This window comes from Manis pentadactyla, chromosome 7 (assembly GCF_030020395.1).
Source record: "Manis pentadactyla isolate mManPen7 chromosome 7, mManPen7.hap1, whole genome shotgun sequence".
NCBI classification, from domain to species: Eukaryota; Metazoa; Chordata; class Mammalia; order Pholidota; family Manidae; genus Manis; species Manis pentadactyla.
The window spans coordinates 30,768,225-30,791,402 of record NC_080025.1 but is presented as its reverse complement, the minus strand read 5'-3'; the positions used below and the strand labels follow the sequence as shown (position 1 = coordinate 30,791,402).

Here is a 23,178-nt window from a genome sequence, read left to right as displayed (position 1 = left end):
ATAATGCGAATTCTTAAAGGACTGGATTAGAAGACTGGAAGTATATGTCCCCCCAAATTAAGGGGTAAACTGGATGGAGATATTCACTGATTTTAATTTCTTTCCTCCTTGTTTGTATTTTTCAGATTTTTTACAGCAACCATATATCATTTTGTTATATACTTTTAATATTACTTACACACAAAGCAATTGCCTGGAATTGTCAGATCAGTATGAATCCCGGAAGTTACACTTGTAAAGTAAAATAATTACTGTCACGTTTCCATTTTTCCAGCAGAACTGTGAATCTCTCCAGATACAGGTCATCATGTTGTAACGGTTCATTATCCACAGTGGCTCATTGTCTAGGTTACACACTTTGGCCCCTACCGCAAAAGACAGGGGAATAAAAAATAAACTGTTGCCATTGGTTGGCAGATTTGCTAACACACTGTGTACGGGAGGCGTTCCTACGTTGGGCACGTTTGACTCCAGGCTCCCGTGCCCCCCAGCACGGGGAAGCTCCATTGCCGCGTGCCCTGCACTGTATCCTTACAGGAAGCGTGACAGTAAGTTCGACGCTGGCATTGCCTCTCATCACACATGAAATACGCCATGCATTCAATTACTATCACTGTGCATGTATGTAATGCGCACAGGAGCAGGCTGCGGCGTTCTGTCCGCCATTCACCATCTGAAGTTTTGCCTGGACTCAAATCGTACTCCTATTTTCCCCTTCTAGCGAGAGAACTCCAGAGACACGGACTGGAGAACAGACAGGATTTCTTAGGTTACGGATCCAGGTCTTCCCACAGGCACGCCGCAGGGAGGCGGCTGAGCACCGCGCTGTCGCCGGCGGAACCCGGCTTCCTCTCGCAGAGCGTTCTCCCGCCCCCTGCGCCGCGTTGGCTCCGCCCCCGCCCCGGCCCAGCGCGTGACGTCACCACGCGCGCCGCGCGCCGCGCCTCCTGTCAAGCGGCCATTGTTCGGCGGGTCGCGCTGGCCGGGCCGGGCTGGTTTGGCTCTACCCCGTCCGTGAGTCCGGGCCCCTCCTCAAAGCTGGACGAGGGGCCAGGCCCCGGCCGTGAGCGCTTGCAGTCGGCGGGCGCCGGCCGCCATGAGCAAACGCAAGGCGCCGCAGGAGACCCTCAACGGCGGAATCACCGACATGCTCTCAGGTCAGCCTCGGGCCGGTCGCCGCCGCCAGCTCGCTTCTCCGCTCGCCTGCAGCTGCCTCCCTCCCTCCTCTCCCGTCCCAGCCCAGCGGACGGGCCGGCTCCTCGCGGCGCGTAGTCTTCCGTGCCGTCTTCCTTCGGCGCCGCGGCCTGGGGTTGATCGTCAGTCCCGCTGGGCGCTCTCGCGTCAGCGCTTGGGCTCCTCCGGGCCAGCCCGTGGACTGGCGGGGGGTCCCCGTCCCCAGGAGGCTGTTACGCCCTCCTCGGGAAACTCAGTTTTCGTTTGTTTACTCGTGGTTCTTGTTCACCCGAGCCTCTCGTTGCCTTTGCAGAACTCGCAAACTTTGAGAAGAACGTGAACCAGGCTATCCACAAGTACAATGCTTACAGGTGGGACGGTGTAGCATGCGTCCTGGGGTGTGTGGCAGTTAACAAGGGCTGAGGGTCCAGTGGGTATTTGGACCTTCTGCAAGAGGAGGAAAAAAGCAAGAATCGAGGGTATTGACTCTATGGTGGTACTGCAATCTTTCTGGGATAATTTGGACAGAGCTCTTGTAGGATCAATTCTGATTATTTCCAGTTCTTATTGAAAATAGGTGTAGCCTTGTATGTATTTTTCCCATCAGCAAACGTGAGTCACTGAAAATGCAGTTTGATTTTAAAACATAATGAAAGACAGTGGCTGAGGTCTGTGCTGTGAAATGATGTAGTTCAAGGAATCAAATCTTTCCATCTGCCTGATATTTTGCTTTGCTGATCACCTTTTTGGATCCCATCTTTGTTCATCTCACCTTATTTTAGGCGTTATTCGCACATCCATCCACTGCTCCGTAGCCTATAAACGCGTCAGTCCCTCAGCTCTTAAAAGCAAAAACAACAAAGCAATCTTCTATACTTCCTCTGCCCTCTAGCTGCCACCTCTTTCCTACACTTTACAGTGAACCTTTCTGGATAACAGGTCCTTGCCTGGATTTCCTCTTCTCTAGTCATACCTCACCCACTGCAGTGTAATTTCCATCCTAACATTCCTCTGAAAATGCTCTCACCTGCATCTCATCTGATTAGACTCCCAGTGGCATTCTTCATTAGCACATTCCATTCAAATCTTACCCTTGACTTCCGAGATGGCATTCCCATCTGTTCTTTCACCTCTTCTATCTTATCTTTTAATGCTGGTAGCTCCCGAGGTCTGTCCTTAGCCCACTTTCTCATTTTCCTACTGTCCCTGGCAGTCTTACCATTCTGGGCCTACGATACTGATTATGTCAGTGACTCCAATCTACATCCTATTGAGTTTTTCTCAGATGTTTAGGGCTCTATTACCTTTATCTCTACCCATTCAAAACTCAACTCCCTCCTTCCCTTACTACTCAACATAATTCAAAATGATTATACTCCCTCCTTTCCTTCCATCCTGTGACTTCCTGTGTAAAGAAAGTGTACTTTCATCCGTACATTTAATGATCTAGATAGCAAAGAGGTATTCGACAGTGTGTTCTATTTGAGTCACACAGGCTTCAGAGAGAGGTGTTTAGTCTTGAAGGAGCCCATCAGGGGATAAGTGAGAAAAGAACAATCTACAGAGAGGAAACAAAATGTACCCAGGTATTGAGACATGAAAGGGTATAACATTTTCTAGGAAGTCAATAATTCTGTTACAATTACAGGGTATGGTCTGAAATAAGTCCAGCAAGCAGGCGATGCCCTACCACTCCTGACGTTCCTACCCCGACAGACATTTCTCTTGATTGTGGCCACAATATTCTTTTGAAAATAGTTATCTGATCTTGTCATTCTTCCATATAAAATGATTAAATATTTCCTCTTTTATCTTGATAAAGCCCAAATACATCATGGAATACAAAAGGGCTTTCATGATCTAATTCTTCTTCCCTTTCAGGCTTTCCTCACAGTACCATTTATCTGGAACTAAAACAGTTGCCTCCACAAACTGCCCTCAACCTACCTTTCCAGACTCATTGTCAGTAATGTGCTACTGGTGAAAATGAAATCCCAATCTAAAGGTTTATATGTGCTAGAACAGAATGAAAAATCAAGGCTGCAAAGACTGTCCAGTATTTATGCTTTAGGCTTAGGTGTGCTATGGTTTTTTACTAGCATCAATGCTAAAATACAGTTAGCATGGAAATTATAGACAGGATACCATCACTGACCCCCAGGGTGTACCCAGTCTGTCACTGAGATTGCTGAGTTGCATGTGTGTGGAGATGGGTATGAGTTGCAGTGCCTGCTTTAAGCGGAACTGAAATAGGAGCAAAGAGAAAGAAAGAACATAAGGACATGGAGAGTGCAGTTTTAACCGATGAGTCTAAAAATAGTCATCCATATGCCAGTTTGATATCTAGTAGTCCAGATTCCACCAGGTGGCATATTTTTATGGATGAGAGTTAAGATCAATTTCTAAAAACTAGCTATTTTTTTTAAAAGGCTCAATGACATTTTTCACCTAATTCCAAAAAGGAAAGGCTCCAGGGTTCCTGAATCTCCGTGGTTTTATGTATATATTTAAAATCATACTATTCTCAAATATGAGGATTCTCAAGATACTGCTAAAGGTTAGAGATGCAAGTGGTCTATCAGCTTATCTGGGTTTTTAAAGTTACATGGATGTGGAAAATTAGTTATTTTGATGAAAATTTAAGCTGTACATTTGCTTGTATGTGATTCCAGTTGAAGAAAAATTAAACCTTGCTGGATCTCTAATTGCTTTTCCTTTTATTTTTTATTTTTTTCCTTATAGAAAAGCAGCATCTGTGATAGCAAAATACCCACACAAAATAAAGAGTGGAGCAGAGGCTAAGAAATTGGTAAGTGTAGTGAGCAAGTTGATTGAAGAGTTCTCACATGTGCAATTTGGTGGGTTCCCACAAAAGTAAATTTGCCTCTCCGAAGCTGTCTGGACTCACACAGGCGGTTTCACTGCTCTTGATTTCCTGCTCTCTCATTTCCACGAAGCCCTGTATTAGTAGTGTCACAGTTTCTAGATGGTCACATGGCCTGTAATGTCTTAATATCACTAAGACTATCTAGGAAAGCCTACCTATTCATAGATTGTTCTCATTTACCTATATCTCACTAAAAGATTCTAAGTTTCTCAGAATTAAGGACATCTTACCTTCTGTTGAAGATGTCAGGCTGACATGGCTTTTGATTGGTCCAGGTCATTAGAATTATCCCCCTCTGCTGTTTTTTACCCATTTATGTTCCACAAAGATCTAATAGAATTTAGGTTTTAGTATTTGTCCTTAATTTTTTTGTGAGCGCCTTTAGAGAATGAACCATACTTGTATCTTCACCTTTCAGAATCATAACATTACCATAAATCTTGTACTTGTTATGATTGAGTAACAAGTCATCCACATTAATCATGTGCCACACCTTCCTCTTGAATTTGTTATTTAATAAAAATTAATTAATACAAATGTTCTTGTGGTTAGGTTTAAATCTTTTGTGCCATAAACTGTTCTGAACATCTATATATCCTTCCCAAATAGATTAGCCACACAAGTTATAAACACATTAGACTTTAATTCTGAGTTTCTACCTTGTTGAACTGATCCATTGTTAATGTCAGGAGCTGCTACTACTTACTTCCATTCTGTTCCCCTTTTATCACCATTGGATTTCCTTTTTCAAGTTAATTGCAGATAGCCTGCTCATTTATTAGAGGCAAACTTTTGACCAGCTCTGGTGTACTTCATCCAAATCTCATCTTACGACATGTGTTCTAAGAACACAGAAGTATCCAAAATTCCTTTTGCGTAAGACTGGACTTAATATGAAAACCCCATCATTAGTCCTTCTCACAGGACTTCTCACAGGATATTAAAAATCACAGACCTGCTCTCTGGCACATACGAATGCTTCCCAATAATTCTAGAAATCTGAAGTTTCCAGAATAAGTGTTTTGTCTCTTATTTCTTAATGTTATAGAAATACTTTAGAATGCATAGAAAATAGCTTGGGCCTAAATTGCTTTAGGTCAGTATATATCTTCTGATGTAGGAAATGAGGAACCTGAGTAGCTTCCCTTTTCTACTCTATTCTACTTCCCCAAGTTTTGGTTCATTTCTCTCTGGTAATGACTGTTTTCAATGCTTGAATATGCATTCAGTAGTCTTGGGACACTTAACTAGACATAAAATAAATCCAGAATATGGAAGGAGAAACTTAGAGCTACGAGAAAGCAGGAAATAACTGGCACACACGTTGTTATGCATGTTGAATGTTTCACTAAAAAGGACCAATAAACATGAAAAAAGTTCAACTTCAGTAATAATCAGAATTGCAAACTAAAACAAGGTGCTGTATAATGCCTGTTGAATTAAGCAGATGTGACATTCAGTGTCGGTAAAGATGTGGAGTAAATACATTCATACAATGATATACTTTGCAGCCATTAAAGATACTGTAGTTCTATTTAATGTAGTTCTATTGATGTGCAAACTTGCTAATGTTTTTTAAGTTAAAACACTTTACAAAGCAGTATGATCCTGCTTTTTGTAAAAAGAAAGTATGCATATACATATATACACACACATGACTGCTTAGCAGGTGTTATTATTTAGTTATAGCAGATGAGGTTATGGTTTAATTTTCAAAGTGATGAAATTAAATGATTTTAATATTGTTCTTTATACAACTATATTTTCTAATTTTTCTACAACTAAAGTTAATTTTTAAAAAGTCATTTAGAATTGTTTTTTGAGGGCTTGTCAGTCATTTAAGGGTTTTGTTGGGAGAATAAACTTGAACTGAGGCTCAATTTTGTGTCTTTGAAAACTGGTCATGTGATGACCATTTGTTTTTCATTTTCCATTTTTTGAGTGATTTGGTAAGCGTTATATTTATATGACTCTTATATTTTTAATTTTCTACATAGCCTGGTGTAGGAACAAAAATTGCTGAAAAGATTGATGAGTTTTTAGCTACTGGAAAATTGCGCAAACTGGAGAAGGTAAATTTTTAACTTCTTTGTGTGTTTGATTATAACATCTGCCTTTATGGCAACTATCAGGTAGTATGGATTGCAGGGTGATTAATATCACGTGCCCTAGGGAGACTCAGAAGGAAAAGAGAGGAGTGAGGTTTATGGTTTTAAGTGTGCTATTTTTCAAAATTTCAATATTGTTCCTATTTAACGTTCACTTATTTTGTCTGACATTTTAAGAGTCTCTTGGCATCTATGATAGAATTAGCTCATTTTCAGTACCATTTAGAAGGAAGATTGTAAACTTTGACTAAAAGAGTATTACTTTTTAGACTTTCTATGCTTAAACTCTCCTAAGTGTTTTTATTATTTTCTTTCACCCTGACGATAAGAGGTATGCCACTTCTGGTCTTTTATGAATAAGCCTTCTAAAAGCATTGGATGAATCAGAGGTCACATGTCCTAATCTGCTCTGTCATCCACCCGTAGCCATCAAGGTTATAGGGAAATACTTCTGTATGTGTTATCCGGGCGAATGTAAATGGCTCTTCAGATCTCTTAGCAGATGGTGTATTTCCAATAAGATCATTAGAGTCCTAAAAGTGTCCCAAAAACATTGTTAGACTTCTTTTTTTTTTTTCCTTAAAGATTCGGCAGGATGATACGAGTTCATCCATCAATTTTCTGACCCGAGTTAGTGGCATTGGGTAAGAACTGTTTTAAGCAGACCCAGTAGTGGGGTTTGTTTTACTTTTTATGTAAGCCAAAGTAAAGTACCTGCTGTTTCCCTTCACCATCTGCCCCTCTCCCCCTCTGGGCCTTTGCCCACGCAGTTCCCTCTTCTGTGTCTTACCTGTGTGGGGCCGGTCCTCCAGGTGCTGCCCCTGCTCCTGTATACATGCTGCCTCCTTTGTGAAACCACTTTGATTCCCCAGCCAGAAACAGCCTCTCTTTCCAGTGAACTCCACTAACACTTGCTCCTCTTACCACCCCTGCCACATTAGGCCTCTTCTGCCTGTCTGAGCCCAATATTTAGCTTAAGCATTTAAGCTTTTTTCCCATAGCACTAGCACAGTACCTTATGAGTTTGGGACAAGCATTCAAGCATATTTTAATGAAGGATTCTTTAGTTTAAAATTTAAGCTAGTACCAAGCGGGCTTCTTTGACACTGGACAAAGTAGAGATTGACATTGAAATATGAAGGCTGTAATACTTCGCTTAACTCTCATCTTCATAGAATCAGGCATGCTTTTAGATCTATGATGATTGTTCCTTTAAATGACAACATTCTGATGAACATTATTCTAAAACATATTAATTTATTAAACCTAGTACAGTGGTCCTCCCTTAGCCATGGTTTCTCTTTCAGTGTTTCAGTTACCTGAGATTAACCGTGGTCCAGAAGGAAATGTTCCTCCTTCTGATGTAGTCAGAAGGTCACTAATAACCTAACACTACGTCCACTGTCTGTCACTTGCCTCACTTGATTTTGTCATCTCAGGTCATCACAAGAAGAAGGGGAAGTTCAGTACAATAAGATACTTAGAGAGACCACATTCTTATAACTTTTGTTACAGCATGTTGTTGTTACTTTGTTTTATTATTAGTGATGTCAGTCTCTTACTGTGCCTGGTTTATAAATTTAGCTTTATCACAGGTAGGTCTATGTAGGAAGAAGCATAGTACATGCAGGGATCAGTACTGTCTGTGATTTTAGGTGTCCACTGGGGGCCTGGAATGTAGCCCCAGGGACGGGGAGACTGCTGTGCACTGCAAGTGAGCAAGACTCCTCAGGGACCAAGGCCATTATAAAATGTTAGAAGTTTTAGAGAGCATCTGTTATATTACCCTCTTTTTCCAGGCAAGAAAACTGAATAGAGAAAGTGAGGTAACTGGCAGAGCCAAAATTAAACCTACGTCTCCTGACTACTAAATCAGTTCTGTCTCGTCTGTGTCACATGGCCTTCCTGATATGAATGTCGGTTTCTATACCACACAGTTTGTATACAAGGGTTCGTTGTCAGTAAAATCTCAGTTTAAATACCATCTCAGGGGCTTGCCCTCAGCACCCAGTCTAGAGTAGGGCCCAGCCGCTTTTTCATATTACCCTAATTTAACTCATCCAACTTGATACTTTTCTTGTTTATTTATCTACTTATCATCTCTCTCTACCCACTGGAATTTCAGTAGGTTATTTGTCTTATTTGTCTTATTCCTTCTCTATTTTTAGCATCTAGAAGAGTATCTGGCACATAATAGTCCTGCAGCAAATCTCATCTGAATGAATGAACAGTTTTCAAGTGCTTGTGTGTCTGTTTTATGAATAAAAGTCCCCGGGCATCATGACACTGCTGCTTAGATGTCTTTTTTACATCTAAGAATATATATGGTTGTCTTCCTGGATTGAGGCTTCAGGAATTCTTGTCTTTGGGTAAAATTGAACATTATCAAAGTAACCATGCAGCATTTTAGCAGGTCTGGTTTAGCTCGGTAGTCACTCTGTGTTTGATAGGAGAAGGCATGATGAGTGATGGTGGTGGGGATCCTAAGTTTCACTTGATAGTGAGATAATGCTTCTCTTCCTTTGTAGCCCATCTGCTGCAAGGAAGTTTGTAGATGAAGGAATTAAGACGTTAGAAGGTGAGTATACACAGTAGATCACTAATTCCAGGCCAGATTTGGTCCTGAAGGACCATTAGTGCTCTACCAAACCAGAACTTGAAAAACTCTTGCTCCGTTGGTAAATATAAATAAAGTTTTCTTTTCAACTCTACAGTAGAAAATAGATGAAAAGCATAGTTCATTTTAACTGTGTTTAAATTTGTAACTCAGAAGAACATCAAGAAGAGCAAGAAGTGACTTTTGTTTTGCAGGCAGTAACTTCATTTGCGGATTTTTAGATGATTTAAATTGCCTTTATTTTTAAAAAAATATTTTAGACAGCAAAGTCCTACACATTCAGCCTAAAAGCCAAGTTCTGTATATTGAGAAAGATTCTGTCAGAGGCTTACAATGCTTACTGAAGGAATTTTTGCTTTCAGAGAAGTGATAAAAATAGAGCCTAAGTCCAGAGAAAGACAAGTACCAAATGATTTTCCTCATTTGTGGAGTATAACAATGAAGCAAAACTGAAGGAACAAAACAGCAGCAGACTCACAGACTCCAAGAAGGGAGTAGCGGTTACCAAAGGGGGAGGGGTGGGGAGGGAGGGAGAAGGGGATTGTGGGGTATCATGATTGGTGCACGTGGTGTGAGGGGGTCACAGGGAAGACAGTGTATCACAGAGAAGACAAGTAGGGACTCTGTGGCATCTTACTACACTGATAGACAGTGACTGCAGTGGGGTATGGGGGGGACTCAATAATAAGGGTAAATGTCGTAACCACATTGTTTTTCTTGTGAAACCTTCATAAGAGTGTATATCAATGATACCTTAATAAAAAAAAATAGAGCCCAAGTCAAGCAATTATAAAACATTTTTCTTAAACCTAATAGAGCAATCCTTCAGATACAGTTGATCTCTTACTTTTCAAAGGTGTATACTGTATGTATATGGATTCATTACAGTATGTATGCAGTATTGGGGGTTTAATATTTGTGGATCCAGCTATTTCTAAGCCACTCAAATGGTTACATGGACACATTAGACTGACCTGATCTGAGCCCAGTCTCCCCCACTTTATTAGAACGGATGACCGTGGTGCTTTGGTTTCTCAGCTACAAAATGGTATAATTTTAGCCTTGTATCACTTAATACAATAATGTATGTAAAGTACTTAGCAGAGTGCTTTATACCTAGTAAATACTTAATAGGTATGACCCTTAAGAGGCATGATGAATTAGTAGTATTACTAAGGTTAAGAATTTGTGTGGGTCACATAGCTAGAGAATGAACCCTATTACATTTGCATCTCAGAGGGTTTGTGCTTTTCTGCTTGTGGCATACATAGTTTGTCTGAGTGAAAATTTTTTTCCAGCTGCCATATATATATTTTTTAAGTGTCATTGATACACAATGGTTTTAGTTATACAACACAGTGGTTAAACAGTTACCCATATTAAATCCTCAACCCTCTAGTGCAGTCACTATCAACATAGTAAGATGTTACAGAATCAGTAACTGTATTCTATCTGAGTGAAATCTTGGTTAAAGGGATCAAGAATTTGTTTCTCAAAGGTATTTACTTTCATCCTTTGGGAGTTTTTACATTTCAGAACTCACAAATGTGTAATATTTAATATCACTGTGTCTATACCAATATATATAACACTCAGTATTTCCATTTCATTTTCAGTCATATACTTTAGTGTTTTCTGTTTGCACACAACTATGAGACTATTAAGTGCTCCCTGTATGTAAAGGTGCTTATTTTTTCTATTTTGTATTTCCAAAGAGAACTGCTGTTTGTGAATGTAAAGGTGACTGTAGGAATTGCTCTTGAAACATTTTTATCTTGCTGCTTCTTAAACAAGGCTTACTCCTGTCCTCATGCAGTAGAGGGACACCCAGATGGAACTAAGTCTCTTATCTTAGCTAAGATATATTATGATACGACAGTTTTTAAATTGAGAAATGAAGATAATACTCCTTTAACAGGATTTTTAGCATAGTGCCTGCACCAGTCAGTACTCAGTAAATACTACTGAAATGAAGGAGTGATTGAACAATGAGCCGTGTGAAGAATTTAGTTGATCATAGTCCATTCAGAAGCTGTGTTTCTACTGCTGCTATTAACTATAATTAAGCAGTTCAGGTTCTTAAAAGGCTGCTTTTTGCAATAGTCAGTGAAATTTGGTATGATCCTGGTATGTTTTGTCTACTATTCCTTATAACTATAATTGAAATTTGATTCAATAAATAAAAATCAACAGGTGTTATTAGATTGATCTGATGAACTTTTTATCTAGTTTATATCTGAATTTTTTTTCATTATCTTTTCAGAGTCATTTCAATGTCTTTTCTAGGTAGGTCTTTGTAAAAAGGTTGGTGAATTTAGCATTTTTTCCTTAAAAATGTTTAACTTAGCACTTCAATTTTATCTTCTATACAGATCTCAGAAAAAATGAAGATAAATTGAACCATCATCAGCGAATTGGGCTTAAGTAAGATAGCAAATTTCTTTTAACATCTGGGATGTAAACGTAAAATTTTTTATATCCATTTTTACATATACCATAATAATTCTCCAAACTTAGCTAAACCAACCATTTTTCTATTCAGAAATGCTACGATTGCTGCAGACTCCTGCAAAGAATAATCAGTATTCACACATTTTGTTATTGCTTTCTAGTTTGTGTGCTTGTTTTGAGTGTTTCCCTTATTCTCTTGACTTGAGCAGAGAGCTGCCTTTTAAAATACATTGAACTGAGTGCATCAGCCAGTGGGTATTGATCCTGTGCTGACTGTATGAAGCACTGCACTAGGCCTGGGGTAAGGATAGAAACAGGTTCGCTGTAGCTCTTAAGAAGTTTAGAGTTAACCTGAGAAGCTAGTATATGAACACGAAACCCTAAATTTAAAAAGAAATAGGAACTTGGTGAAGGGGGGAGTCTAGCAAACATAATGTTCCTCATGTAATTGTAGATTAATGATACCAAAAGAAAAAAAAAAAAAGAAAAAGGAAAACTCCAAACACCTAAACCACAGAATTACTTTGTATGCCAGATAGAGTCTGGAACCCTGCTTTCTGACTGTTTACAATACAGAGTGCATAAGCTATGTGCACACACAAGCTTGTATGTCCTCTGGATTTACATCATCTTGTTGGCAAGTCGGTCCTAATAACCCTCTACATGGTCCTGTTTATGCCTGCCATACTAACTGTAAACTTACATTGCCCTTCCAAAACTTTGACCAATAAGAGACCAGGATGGTGTAGTTCTCTTTTCCTTGCGTTTACATGTAAATAGAGATCTTCTGAAGAACTTGGTTGTTGTGAGAATTGGTTTTGAACGGGTGCTTTATCATTCTTAGATGTTATTTCATACTGTTTTATAACAGCCTTATTGAAATAGAATTAATATACAATACAATTCATCCATTTAAAGTATACAATTCAGTGATTTTTAGTATATTTACAGAATTGTACAGCCATCACTACAGTCAGGTTTAGAATATTTTTCTTACCCCTAGAAGAGCCCGTATGTATTAGCTGTCAAACCCCGTTTCTCCCCAACCACCCCTCCCTCCCACCAGCATCTGGCAACAACTAATCTACTTTCTGTCTCTGCAGATTTGCCTATTCTGAACATTTCATAGAAATGAAATTGTATGATATGTGGTCTTTTGTGACTGGCTTCTTTCAGTTAGTGCAGCGTCTGACTTCATCCCCGTTGTAGGGTAATATTTTAAAGTACAATAATTCTGCAAGATTTAGGAACAATAAACTGTAACCCCTTGACTTACCAGTAGGGAGCAGTCTAATTTGGAAATTGGAAATGCACTAACTTAAATATATTTATTTACTCTTGGTATGTGAATGTGAAGTTTATTTAAAATAACCTTAAATGGAGTGTCTAGAATATCACAAAGGATGATATATAAAGATTTTGATCCAAGTTAAGGAATAAACCTCCCTACTGCCCAATTTTACTGTTGTTTTCTTAGTGAATTTTTGTCTTGATTTTTTGATAATGATAGGCAATTTAATTTTTAAGAAGATTTAAATTTCATAAAAATCTTTTGTCTACTTATTGTTTTTATAGATATTTTGAGGACTTTGAGAAAAGAATTCCTCGTGAAGAGATGTTACAAATGCAAGTAAGAGTTGCTAAATTTATTCTTTGATTAGAATTGAGAATGTCACTTGGTGAAAGCCATGTTTAGAATACTGACTTAATTTTTCTTCTATTAGGATATTGTACTAAATGAAGTTAAAAAAGTGGATTCTGAATACATTGCTACAGTCTGTGGCAGTTTCAGAAGAGGTAACATACTTCCTAATCTTAGGTTATTCATGCCTTGATGTTAAAATTGCCTAATGTATATGAAAAACATGGATTAAAAAGATGCAGTTTGTGTTACTTCCTAAATTTACTAAGATCCAGTATATTAGTCAAGTTTATTTGTTTATAGATGGGAATATGTATTAAAAATTAGGGAAAATTCATCCTGATTTTAATGACTAGTTTTAGTAAAATTTATAATAATTTTAGGTACATTAAAATCCTAATAGTGGTTGTCTGGCTAGATGCTAGTGAAACTAGGTAGTTTTTGTCTTTTGTGATTTTGCTTTTGTTTTTTACTTTTTATATTTTCTAAGTTTTCTATAATGGATCTAAGAATAATTTCAGGAGCAGCAGTTCAAAACCAGTTCTCACAACAACCCAAGATGTCATTTTACTATGTGAATGCAAGCAACGTGAGAGCCACACAATTCTGGTCTCTTACTGGCTTAAAAAAATTTGGGATGGTAATATAAACTTGAAAATATTTACCTTAAAAATTGAAATAGAAGAACTTTACTTAAAACTCAGATATCTATCTGAGTCTCTGGCCACCTCTGGAGTTTTTCTTAGGCAGTAGGTGATACTCATAAATTTTCTGGGGAGCTGCTGTAAGAATCGAGAGATGGGGAGAGAAAAAGACTAAGTCCACAATTGCTGATAAGTAGAAATAACATTGGACTGGGGCCAAAAGACCTGGGCTCTGAGGCCAAATCTACTATATCTATGTGATTTAGGTAAGTCTGTCTCTCCACATCCTATTTTCCATGTTTGCAAAACGAAAGGGTTAAAGTTAACTAGTTGTTCAGGTCTGCCCATGCATCAGAAATATCTAGTCTTTTTTTAAAAAAAATATGTATTGCTATACCCTGCTACAAACCTACTAAATAAGAATCTCCTTAGGGTCTTGGAATCTATATCTTCAAAACAGAGACTTGGACACACAGCAAGCCAAATGTATATTCAGTTGACTATGACAGCCTTTCTGGATTTGTGTATTTCTATTTTATTTTTGCTTTTATTATTGAGTAGGTTGTATTGTTACATGCCTTAATATAACAGAGGTCTGCACTCAGAGTCTGCCTTCGCCCTTCCCTGTTCCCTCTCTGCACTCCCTCCCACCACTGTCCCACCACTAACCACACTCCTTTGTGTTCTTACAGTGTTGCTGCATGTGAATATAAATAAATGTGATAAACATTCTTGGTTTCCTCCTTTCCCTCCCTTTCTTTCACAGAGGTCACAGTGAAAGAGGATAGGGTGATACATTTTCTGGTGATAGGTAGATGGTGAAAGATATTTAGCTTTTAAGAGAAAAACATGAGAAGAAACAAAGAGAAAATTTTTCTTGGTTAAAATAGCTTCCACAAATGTCCTGGGATCAGCACACATTCAATCTAGTCCTCATTATGTTTAAATATCTGGTTAAAGATTATTGATATATAGGATGGTGATCCACAGACACTATCATACATTCAGTGTTTTTATATATGTTGTTTTACATATTATTTTTTAGATATATTGTACTTACAAAAATGCAAAGAAAGGAGACAAACAGGACTATTTTATGGCAACTGTGTTCCAGGCACTATTCTACATGCTTTTACATAGGTTCTTGCTGAGTTTATAAAACAGCTAATGAAGTAGTTTATAGACAGGGAAACTGAGGTCTGGAGGCATATACATTTGCAATATTGGGGAAAAAAAAAAAGACATTGAAAGTGAAAAGAAATCCTCCAGAATAGAGACAAAATTTCATAGTATAGTAAGAGAGAGGTTTAAACAACTGTGTATAACTTGCCTGAAGTTCCGTCGTTGTAGAGTGGGGATCAGAATGAGCGCCTGACACATTATGAAGTACTATGAAGTCCCATCCATGGTACCATAATAGTAGTAATTTTACCAATGTTCATTAAATGAGTTCAGTCATGAGAATGAATTTTCTGATTGACCTTTACAGAGTTAGTTACAACACATTGTTTGAGATCTTTAGATATATAGTGTTTCATAGATGTATTTTAAAGCTATTTGTTATGTTTTATTCATTACTGAGTCATTACTTAGGTGCATTTTTAATGCATTAACCTCTTGTATGCAGTATATATCTAATGCTGATTACTGTTGTTATCCCAGATTCTGCTGTTTACATCAGTATACCTGAATAGATGGACAGAAAATTGAAATCCTTTAACTAATTCTGAATATGAAGCGCAGTGAAATAGAAAGTTAGGCTGTAAGAAGTAAGGCTCCTCTATGTGTGTCATCCCCTTGGTTCTGTGTTTGCCTAAGTGATGTATTACATGGAGAATTCCATTCATCTTCTCTGTTATCCCAGGTGCAGAGTCCAGTGGCGACATGGATGTTCTTCTGACCCACCCAAGCTTTACCTCTGAATCTGCCAAACAGGTGCCTCTCGATTTACACTCAGCTGCGATCCGTCTCACACAGCAGCGAGTACCATTTTCTAAACAATAGTCAGATACTTTCAGGATGAGTTTTTGTTTTAATCTTTCTGAAAAACTCGGTGTTCTGTACTAATAGAATTATGTTCAAGGCAGTGTAAGTTGTTGAATGGATACACATTTTTTTTCTACAAGGAATTGGGAGGACAATCTAACATTTGAAAAACATGAAATTTAGTAAAATATTTCCAGGATTATTTATTGTTGATCATAGATATTTATAAATACCCAGTATAATGGCCAGGTTTTCGTTAAAGGAATGTCTTTCTATTAATTAATACTGTATTAAAAACTTTACCTCTATTAGAAAACTCATGAAGGCAAAACATTTTTGATTTTGAAATATGTGCCTTTTTAAGGTAAAGCAGCTTTTTGATTAAAACAGATAAACACAAATGGTGTTTGTTTGGGACTGTCATGATACTGGTGAAAATGGGGGTTTCTAAAAACATGTTTCATTTAATAAGATGAATTTTCTGTTAGAAGAAAAAAGTGTTTATTTGGAAACATAGGAAAACTAGGCATTTCTCTGTAGATAATCAGAAAACTCATGTCAAATATGTTTTCTTGCCATAGCAGAGTGATTGCTCTTTTTCTGATTCCCTAAATTTGATTCTACAGCCAAAGTTGTTACATCGTATTGTGGAGCAGTTACAGAAGGTCCACTTTATTACAGACACGCTGTCAAAAGGTGAAGCAAAGTTCATGGTGAGTACTCCTATGTGTTAATGCTTCTGAAAAAAGACTGCTCAGTACCATTCTGAGTGTGTGAGCTCACTGCAGCTCAGTATTACAGTCAACAAACAGGATATCCACGAAACCTTAGAGAACAGGAATTAGCAGGATGCCAATCTCAGGATATTCAGTAAAGGATTTTGTTTCAAATTTCCCACTTATAAATAATCTGTGCCCTTGGAACAGATAATTAGGCATCATCCACCAGTTTAAAAATACCCATAGTGGCTTTGATACATAGTAAATCTTTCCCTAAAATAGCAAATGTTCTGTGACTCAGAATTCTTAAATAAGTGAGATCAGAAATGTCTGAAGAGTATTAATCTATTACAACACCCAAGGAAGAAAAGAAATTTAATCAGGGCGTGCTATAGAAACATGTATGAATGATAGGGGAGTTCATAGAGTGGGATGCCCACAGGTGTTCACAGTGAGGTCCATTGTGGTGAACTGTCAAAACGCTGTAGACTTCTAAAGGAATTAAGGTTTGAAGATTCAAGACAAAAGGCAAATCGATTAAAACATTAATAAATGACTGTGAAAAAAAAGAGCAGGAAGGCAAATAGAAACCTAGAACTGAGGGTATGACAGGCTTATCTTTTTAACACTGCTCACTCAGAGATGTTCTTTGGATCCCCTTTTCTCCATGCCCCCCTTTTCCCAAGTTATATGACTAAAAGGAAGAAGAGGGTGCTTTCGGAATGTGGGTGTATAGAAATTAGCAAGAGTCTCAACACAGATTTGACAGTAGTTTTAGTCAAAAGTGGGAGAGGAAGGTGAGATAGATAGTAAAAATACCATGTCATTCAGAAGGTAGAAAGAATGGTGGGTACAGGGCCTAGCAGGCAGGGGGGAATGTGAGTAAGTGTTTAATAGGGACAGTTTCAGTTGGGTAAGATGAAAAAGCTGTAGAGATGGATAGTGGTGATGGTTGCACAACAATGTGAATGTACTTAATGCCACTGAACTGCAACCTTAACCATGGGTAAAATGGTAAATTTTATGTTATATATAGTCAATCGTGCACACAAAAGAATCATGTCATTAAATCCAGAAGGGTGGTTTTAATGGGCTATGAAAGTGTTTCCTAAGCTGGTCATACTTTATCAATGCTTTCAAAAGAACTTTGGGAAAGGTTAGGAAGAATTCTAGTCAGTCTTTGGGAATTAAATTGGTGAGCTATTCTCCCAAAGCTGTCCAATGCTGAGCTCTTACTCTATGCCCAAAAGTATAGACACACAAGATGTGACTAGAAATAGGGTTTTTATATGCTCCATGAACATGCTTTATAAATTTAGATTGATTTTAATTCACTCAAAATGAACGTGCATACATTTTAACATTCATAAGAACATTCAGTCAGAGAAAATCCTAAAATAGTATGTGCCCGACAAGTTGGATTAGTTTCCTAGTAGGAAGGTGTCCTAGATGGGCCCAGGCATATTCTGGGGATGCCCCAGCCCACTGTCCCCTGGGTGGCTCTCTGTGAAGAGCATAGGCCTGCCTGCCAGGGGGGCATACCAGCGTCCGTGGTGGGCAGCCAGGAGGGCGTTCACACAGTGCAGCAGCGGAGGCGTCGCCTTTACAGTCGCGGCAGTACCCTGCAGTGCAGAGCGGCCAGGGAGAGGTGGCAGGGACTTTGGACATCCAGCTAGCAAGGACACACAGAAAGGTGTGAGGCAGTGGCTGGGTGTAACCTGCCTGGGATGTCTGGACACCTGGAGCTGCTGACCATGGTGCACCTGTGTTCACCTAGTAGCTACTCAGTCAAAGCCCAGACCTTCGAGAAGCCTGAGCAGCCACCGCCCAGTGACCACAAGAGTTGGTCAGCACAGGCCTTCCTGTGCATGTGGCCGGGGGAGTCCAAGGCCGCTCGCCCATGCTCGGGCGGCACCCGTCCCCCGGGCAGAGCTGGGTTGGGGAAGGCTTTGCTCCATCTTGCCTTCCTATTCTCTCAAGCTTATACCTGGCAGCACATATATTGCCAGAAAGGGGATCCCCCACATCTGTTTCCAGAAGAAAACCTCTTAAAAAATAAGAATGAGTTTTTTTGTTGGTTTTAAGATGTAGAAGTCCCAGATGACAATAAGAGTGAGAAACTTAAGGCCTTTATGTGTGACATGGGAATCCATCTCGGTGGTTTGTGTAGTTTGGATACTGTATATGGGGTTCATTATGCCCTGAAGCCTGAAATATGCCATGTTTGAGACTGCTGCTTTGCCATTTGTAATGATTAGTAACTGCTAGGGTGGGGAGCACTACAGGTCAGCTTTCAAATCATCTTAGTTTGGAGGCAGTAAGAGGTCATTTATACCTTAGTGCAAAGAAGGGCTGGTTGTTGTGTGTTGCACTGCAGAAGAATAGGCTTGATACAGGAAAGATAAGGTCTGTGGCTCCATTACGAATTCACTGTGCAGTGTTAGGCAAATTGCTTTGCTTCTTTACAGGCTTAATTTTCTCACCTATAAAATGATATACTTGCCTTATGTCAAAGGATTATTATGCAGGTCAAGTTAAGTAAGGGGGAAAGTTTGAAGGATTTCAAACATATCTTCAAAGGCTGAATCTTCAAAGGGCTGTACAGTATGCTGTACTAATATGTAATGTAATCTAATATGACAATGTTACTTCTGCTTGGAAATAGGAGCAGAGGAAGGTGACCTGGTAAGGATTAAACTCGGGAACAAACAAGGGACAGAAAGGGGGAGAGGTTGGTGACACGAAAATGGGGACAGTGAGTACCAGTAGGATGAGAAAGTGTCTTCAGTCAATTCAGCAAGTGTGTACAAAGCATCTACTGCATTCTGGGCACTGTTCCAAGGGCTTGGGGTATAGCAGTGAATTTCAGTAGAATTTATATTTGGGGTGGGAAGGGACTGATAGTTAACAGTGAACATAATAAAAAGGTAAATTGCATGTTGGGTTAAGATAATAAGTACTGTGTTTAGAAAAAGAAAGGGAGAGCAGGGAGTGGGGAGCTGGCCATGCAGGAGCCAGCGTGAAGCAGGGCGGCCAGGGGCTGGCTTTTCGGGAAGGTGAGCCTTGGGGAAGGAGTTGAGGTGAGGGAGATGGCCGAGAGGATGCCTGGGGGGAAGAGAGAGCCAGGCAGGGTCGGAGCAGTGACCCCAAGCGCGTGAATACTACTGAGATAGCCAAAGAATTTAAGATCTCTAAGTTCCTGAAAGGAAATTGGCTTCAAAGTGAATTCAACTTATAAAGTTGAATAAACCATTCTCATTCCATATCCACTGGATTTGAAAACCTCTTTTTGCTATAACCATTGACTAAATAGTTTTAAAGATATGACCGTGCATGTGATTGTCAAGTTAACTTCAACACATGAATTTCTTTAAACTGCTGGTAATCAAACCTTAGCAAAGGCGGGTTATTCCAGGTCTTCTTGTAAAGTCATGGTCTGTAGATAACTGAGCTGTTCTTCCTGTGACTATAACAACATTTGGAAGCAAGACCCAGTTCCCTCTGCATTTGGATGCCTGTTTGCTTTATACAGGCTGAGTATCATTCAGATTTTAGCATTTTGTGCATGTCCGGCCTTGGATGGTTTTCAGAGGAATATCTGCAGTAAGGATTCCAGGGACAACAGGAGATACTCTGCCCACGCTGAGGAAAGGAGGACGCTTTATTTCAGACACCCAGCATGAAGCTGCCTAATTGAAATGCCCAACAGAACTAATCCAGTCAATCTGATAAAGAATTTACAATAATACAAAGAAATTCTTCATAACATTAGCACTTCAGAAGAAGAGCAGGAAATAAAATTAGCCATGAGGAAAGGATCAAAGCCATTAGATGAAATCCTGTTACTGATGTGACAAAACAGTAAGGTCACTGCCTGTGGCATTCAAACAGCCATGTCTGCAAGGTAATACCTCCTGGTAATTCCAGGTGGAAATCGTTCCTGATCCATTTGAAGGCTGAGTTGGAACCTGTTAATGCCTAAGAAGATAGGGTTCCTATTTTGAAGATAAACAGGTTTCATTAATCTTACAGCCATAGAAACAGCTAAAGAAAAATAGCCATTTTAGATTTTAGTTTTCCTGAGTTGCTGAATGAAAAAGTACGGCATTTAGAGACATGTGCATCAGTTCTAATGCTCTTTAGGACCAGAAGCCTGTCACTTGTGTAGTTTTCTTAGAATGTGACATTTGAAACTTTTAATTTGAAATTTGGTGATGTTTGTAGGTATTTACATACATATGTGCTGCTGCCAGTCCAGAATTTTTACCCATTTTTCTGGAAAAGGAAAAAATGGCACAGACCATGGTAACTTCCTTTTGAAAACTAGAAGTATAATAGAAACTCACCTGTAGAGAAGGAAGAAAATGATCCTCTAATTATTTTTTTAATGTCCTCTGTTTTCATCTCTCTGTCCTTCCTAAGTTCTGGGTGATTTCCTCAGTTTCTGCTTCTGCTGTCATGTTTTAAATCTTGACTTTTCCTGAGCATCTCTCTGTGGCATTCTGCCTGTATCCCACGAAGCAGACGGCCCAGCTTCTTGTATCTGAGGACACCACTGACAGCTCTGTGTTGGTTTGCTTTCTTCTCCCTGAATGATAATAGAATGATAATAATTTCCTCCGCGTTGCGTTTCTCTGTTTGCTTTGGTCTCTGTCTTTCCTGTCTGATGCTTTCCTTCATTAGCTCCTTGCTTAGTCATGCAGAGGCCAAACCCTCGTGCTGGAAGCCTTGTTGCTGTTTCCTGTAGTTCTTGGATCAGGAAGTACGAGGGGAAGGCGCTGATGGTACCTAGTGCTTCGAAAAGCTGCCACGCCCAGAGTGCTCAGGACTCTAAAACTGCTCCCTTTAAAGCAAAGACAACTTCACTTTTAACAACATTTGATTTAAATTAAGCCTTAAGTTTAAAAACATCGTTAAGCCGTCTTTTAAATATCCGTTTTAGGGTGTTTGCCAGCTTCCCAGGACAAATGAAAAGGAATACCCTTACAGGAGGATTGATATCAGGTAGGCCTCCGCATTGGTTGCTGACCTACCAGCCTTCTCCCTCTTTTCTCCTTCCCCCCTGCCCTCTGTGTATCTTGGGGTAAGTCAATGTGTGGAACCCCTTTTCACTGTGAAGGGCCGTAAGTTCCTGCTTTAGGCAAATGTTTAGCCTGAAAAAGTGTAAAGAATTACAAGTGTCTACAGAATTTATTTCCTCTAGATTTGCATGTCACCCTGATGCCTCCCACAGCTCAAAAGTAGTTTCCTACCTGCGTCCCGTTGGTTGTGGTCGGCAATCCTGCCGTTCATTTCTCCACACCTCTTGGGGAGCATAGTTCCCCCTGGCCCTGGGGGAACTGCCAGGCTGGGCGAATTTGAGTGGCCAGCCTAGTGACGGCCCTCTTCCAGTTAGTAGGCCAGAGACTGACCTTAGGTGTTTTGTGCCTTATGGATTTTAAGGGTTCTATTTTTGCTAAATTGGGAATGTGTACTGAAAGATTTATCTATTGTTTTGTTTTGTTTTTTAGGTTGATACCCAAGGATCAGTATTACTGTGGTGTTCTCTATTTCACTGGGAGTGACATTTTCAATAAGAATATGAGAGCTCATGCTCTGGAAAAGGGCTTCACCATCAATGAATACACAATCCGTCCCCTGGGAGTCACTGGTGAGTATTTGTGTCTGTTTTAGAGATCATCCCAGTCATTTGGAAAGGAAGTTCTTTTCTAAGGTATTTTGGTTTAGCAGTTTGGGTTTCTCTAAGAAGCCTTCAGCTGTGCCAGTTCATTGTAGTTTCTTTGTATTGTTAGTCCCTCAGGCCCAAAAGGGCCTTCACTCCACGCATTCCCCCAGGCCTTCCATTGAAGGCCCAGAGCACAAGAGTAATTTCTAGCTGTTAGAACAGATTACATCTTTTCTACCTATGATGGTCAGTAAAAAAGTCTTACAATCCTGTTTTGTTTTCTGTTTCTCTAAATGTATCTCCAAGTCTTCAGAAGAACCCAGGTATAGTTGCCTTTTGGACTGGGTCAAACCTGATGGCTTGGCCCCGTGCTTTTGAAGTTTAAAGAGTAAGAATGGCTTAATCTATGCTTTATCATTCTTGTTGACATTTCACAGTATATTATCTGCTTTACTCTTCTCTACTAGGAAAATGAAAATTTTTGTCATTTTGTCCTCAAAGTATAAAATAGGGCTTCCACGTCTGGGAGACTTAGGCAGTGTCTCCCTACTGCCAGGTGCGTACCGGCCACCTGGGGGCCTCATGCGGTGCGGATCCTAACCCACTGGGCTTGGAGTGGGCCACGATTCTGCACTTCTAGTCAGCTTCCAGGTGATGCCAGCACTGCTAGTCTAGTCCAGGGACCACATTTGGGGTTGCAAAGGAATTAACTGAAGTACTTTATGTAATACCTGGTGGCTGCAGTAGAGATCCAGCAGAGAGGAGACCCGTGAATGAGGATCGTCTCAGTAGCCTTGCTGAGATGCTCAGCTTCTTTACCACTGGTAACAGATGTGACAAATCTCAAATAAGCTCATGTGGAGGTTGGGGTGGTCAGTACTGTTTATTAGTGGCTTGGTTACCATTTTCTCTTTCCTCTGAAAGTGAGGCCTATACAGCTCTCATTCCTGAACTTTCTATCACTAAATTCCAAAATTGGTTCCTAAGGAAGTTTATTCTCTCTCATTCTTGCAGGCGTTGCTGGAGAGCCCCTGCCAGTGGACAGTGAGAAAGACATCTTTGACTATATCCAGTGGAAATACCGAGAACCCAAGGATCGAAGTGAATGAGGCCTATCCTTCCTCCTAGGCACAGCTCCACTCAACAAGAGTCTTAATTTATTTCTTAACTTAACCTTTGCTATGTAAGGGTCTTTGGTGATTTTAAGTGATTGTTTCTTCTTCATGCTTTAGCTTGCATTGTAGTCAATAAACCCCCTTATATCATTATCAGATGATCTTGTTCTT

The 23,178-nt window shown here is 39.6% G+C and overlaps 1 protein-coding gene across 1 annotated transcript; it reads left to right on the top strand.

Annotated features, from left to right (window-relative positions):
• The first annotated feature begins 930 nt into the window (after nt 1–930).
• On the top strand, nt 931–23,160 carry POLB (DNA polymerase beta). Its single transcript, XM_036877485.2, has 14 exons — nt 931–1,157; nt 1,487–1,544; nt 3,916–3,982; nt 6,058–6,132; nt 6,754–6,812; nt 8,697–8,746; nt 11,158–11,209; nt 12,812–12,866; nt 12,961–13,033; nt 15,387–15,457; nt 16,135–16,221; nt 21,170–21,231; nt 21,738–21,877; nt 22,907–23,160. Exons 1-14 carry the CDS (start codon nt 1,097–1,099, stop codon nt 22,999–23,001), a joined length of 1,005 nt encoding a protein of 334 aa, XP_036733380.1. The 5' UTR covers nt 931–1,096; the 3' UTR covers nt 23,002–23,160.
• The last annotated feature ends 18 nt before the right edge of the window (nt 23,161–23,178 follow it).

What these genes read in the sequence shown, in the direction of transcription:
- POLB (XM_036877485.2), top strand. Translation starts at nt 1,097, where the DNA reads ATGAGCAAACGCAAGGCGCCGCAGGAGACCCTCAACGGCGGAATCACC. An exon ending in GAGCAGAGGCTAAGAAATTG is followed by an intron (nt 3,983 to 6,057) that starts GTAAGTGTAGTG and finishes TTTTCTACATAG; the next exon opens with CCTGGTGTAGGAACAAAAAT. An exon ending in AAGAGATGTTACAAATGCAA is followed by an intron (nt 12,867 to 12,960) that starts GTAAGAGTTGCT and finishes TTCTTCTATTAG; the next exon opens with GATATTGTACTAAATGAAGT.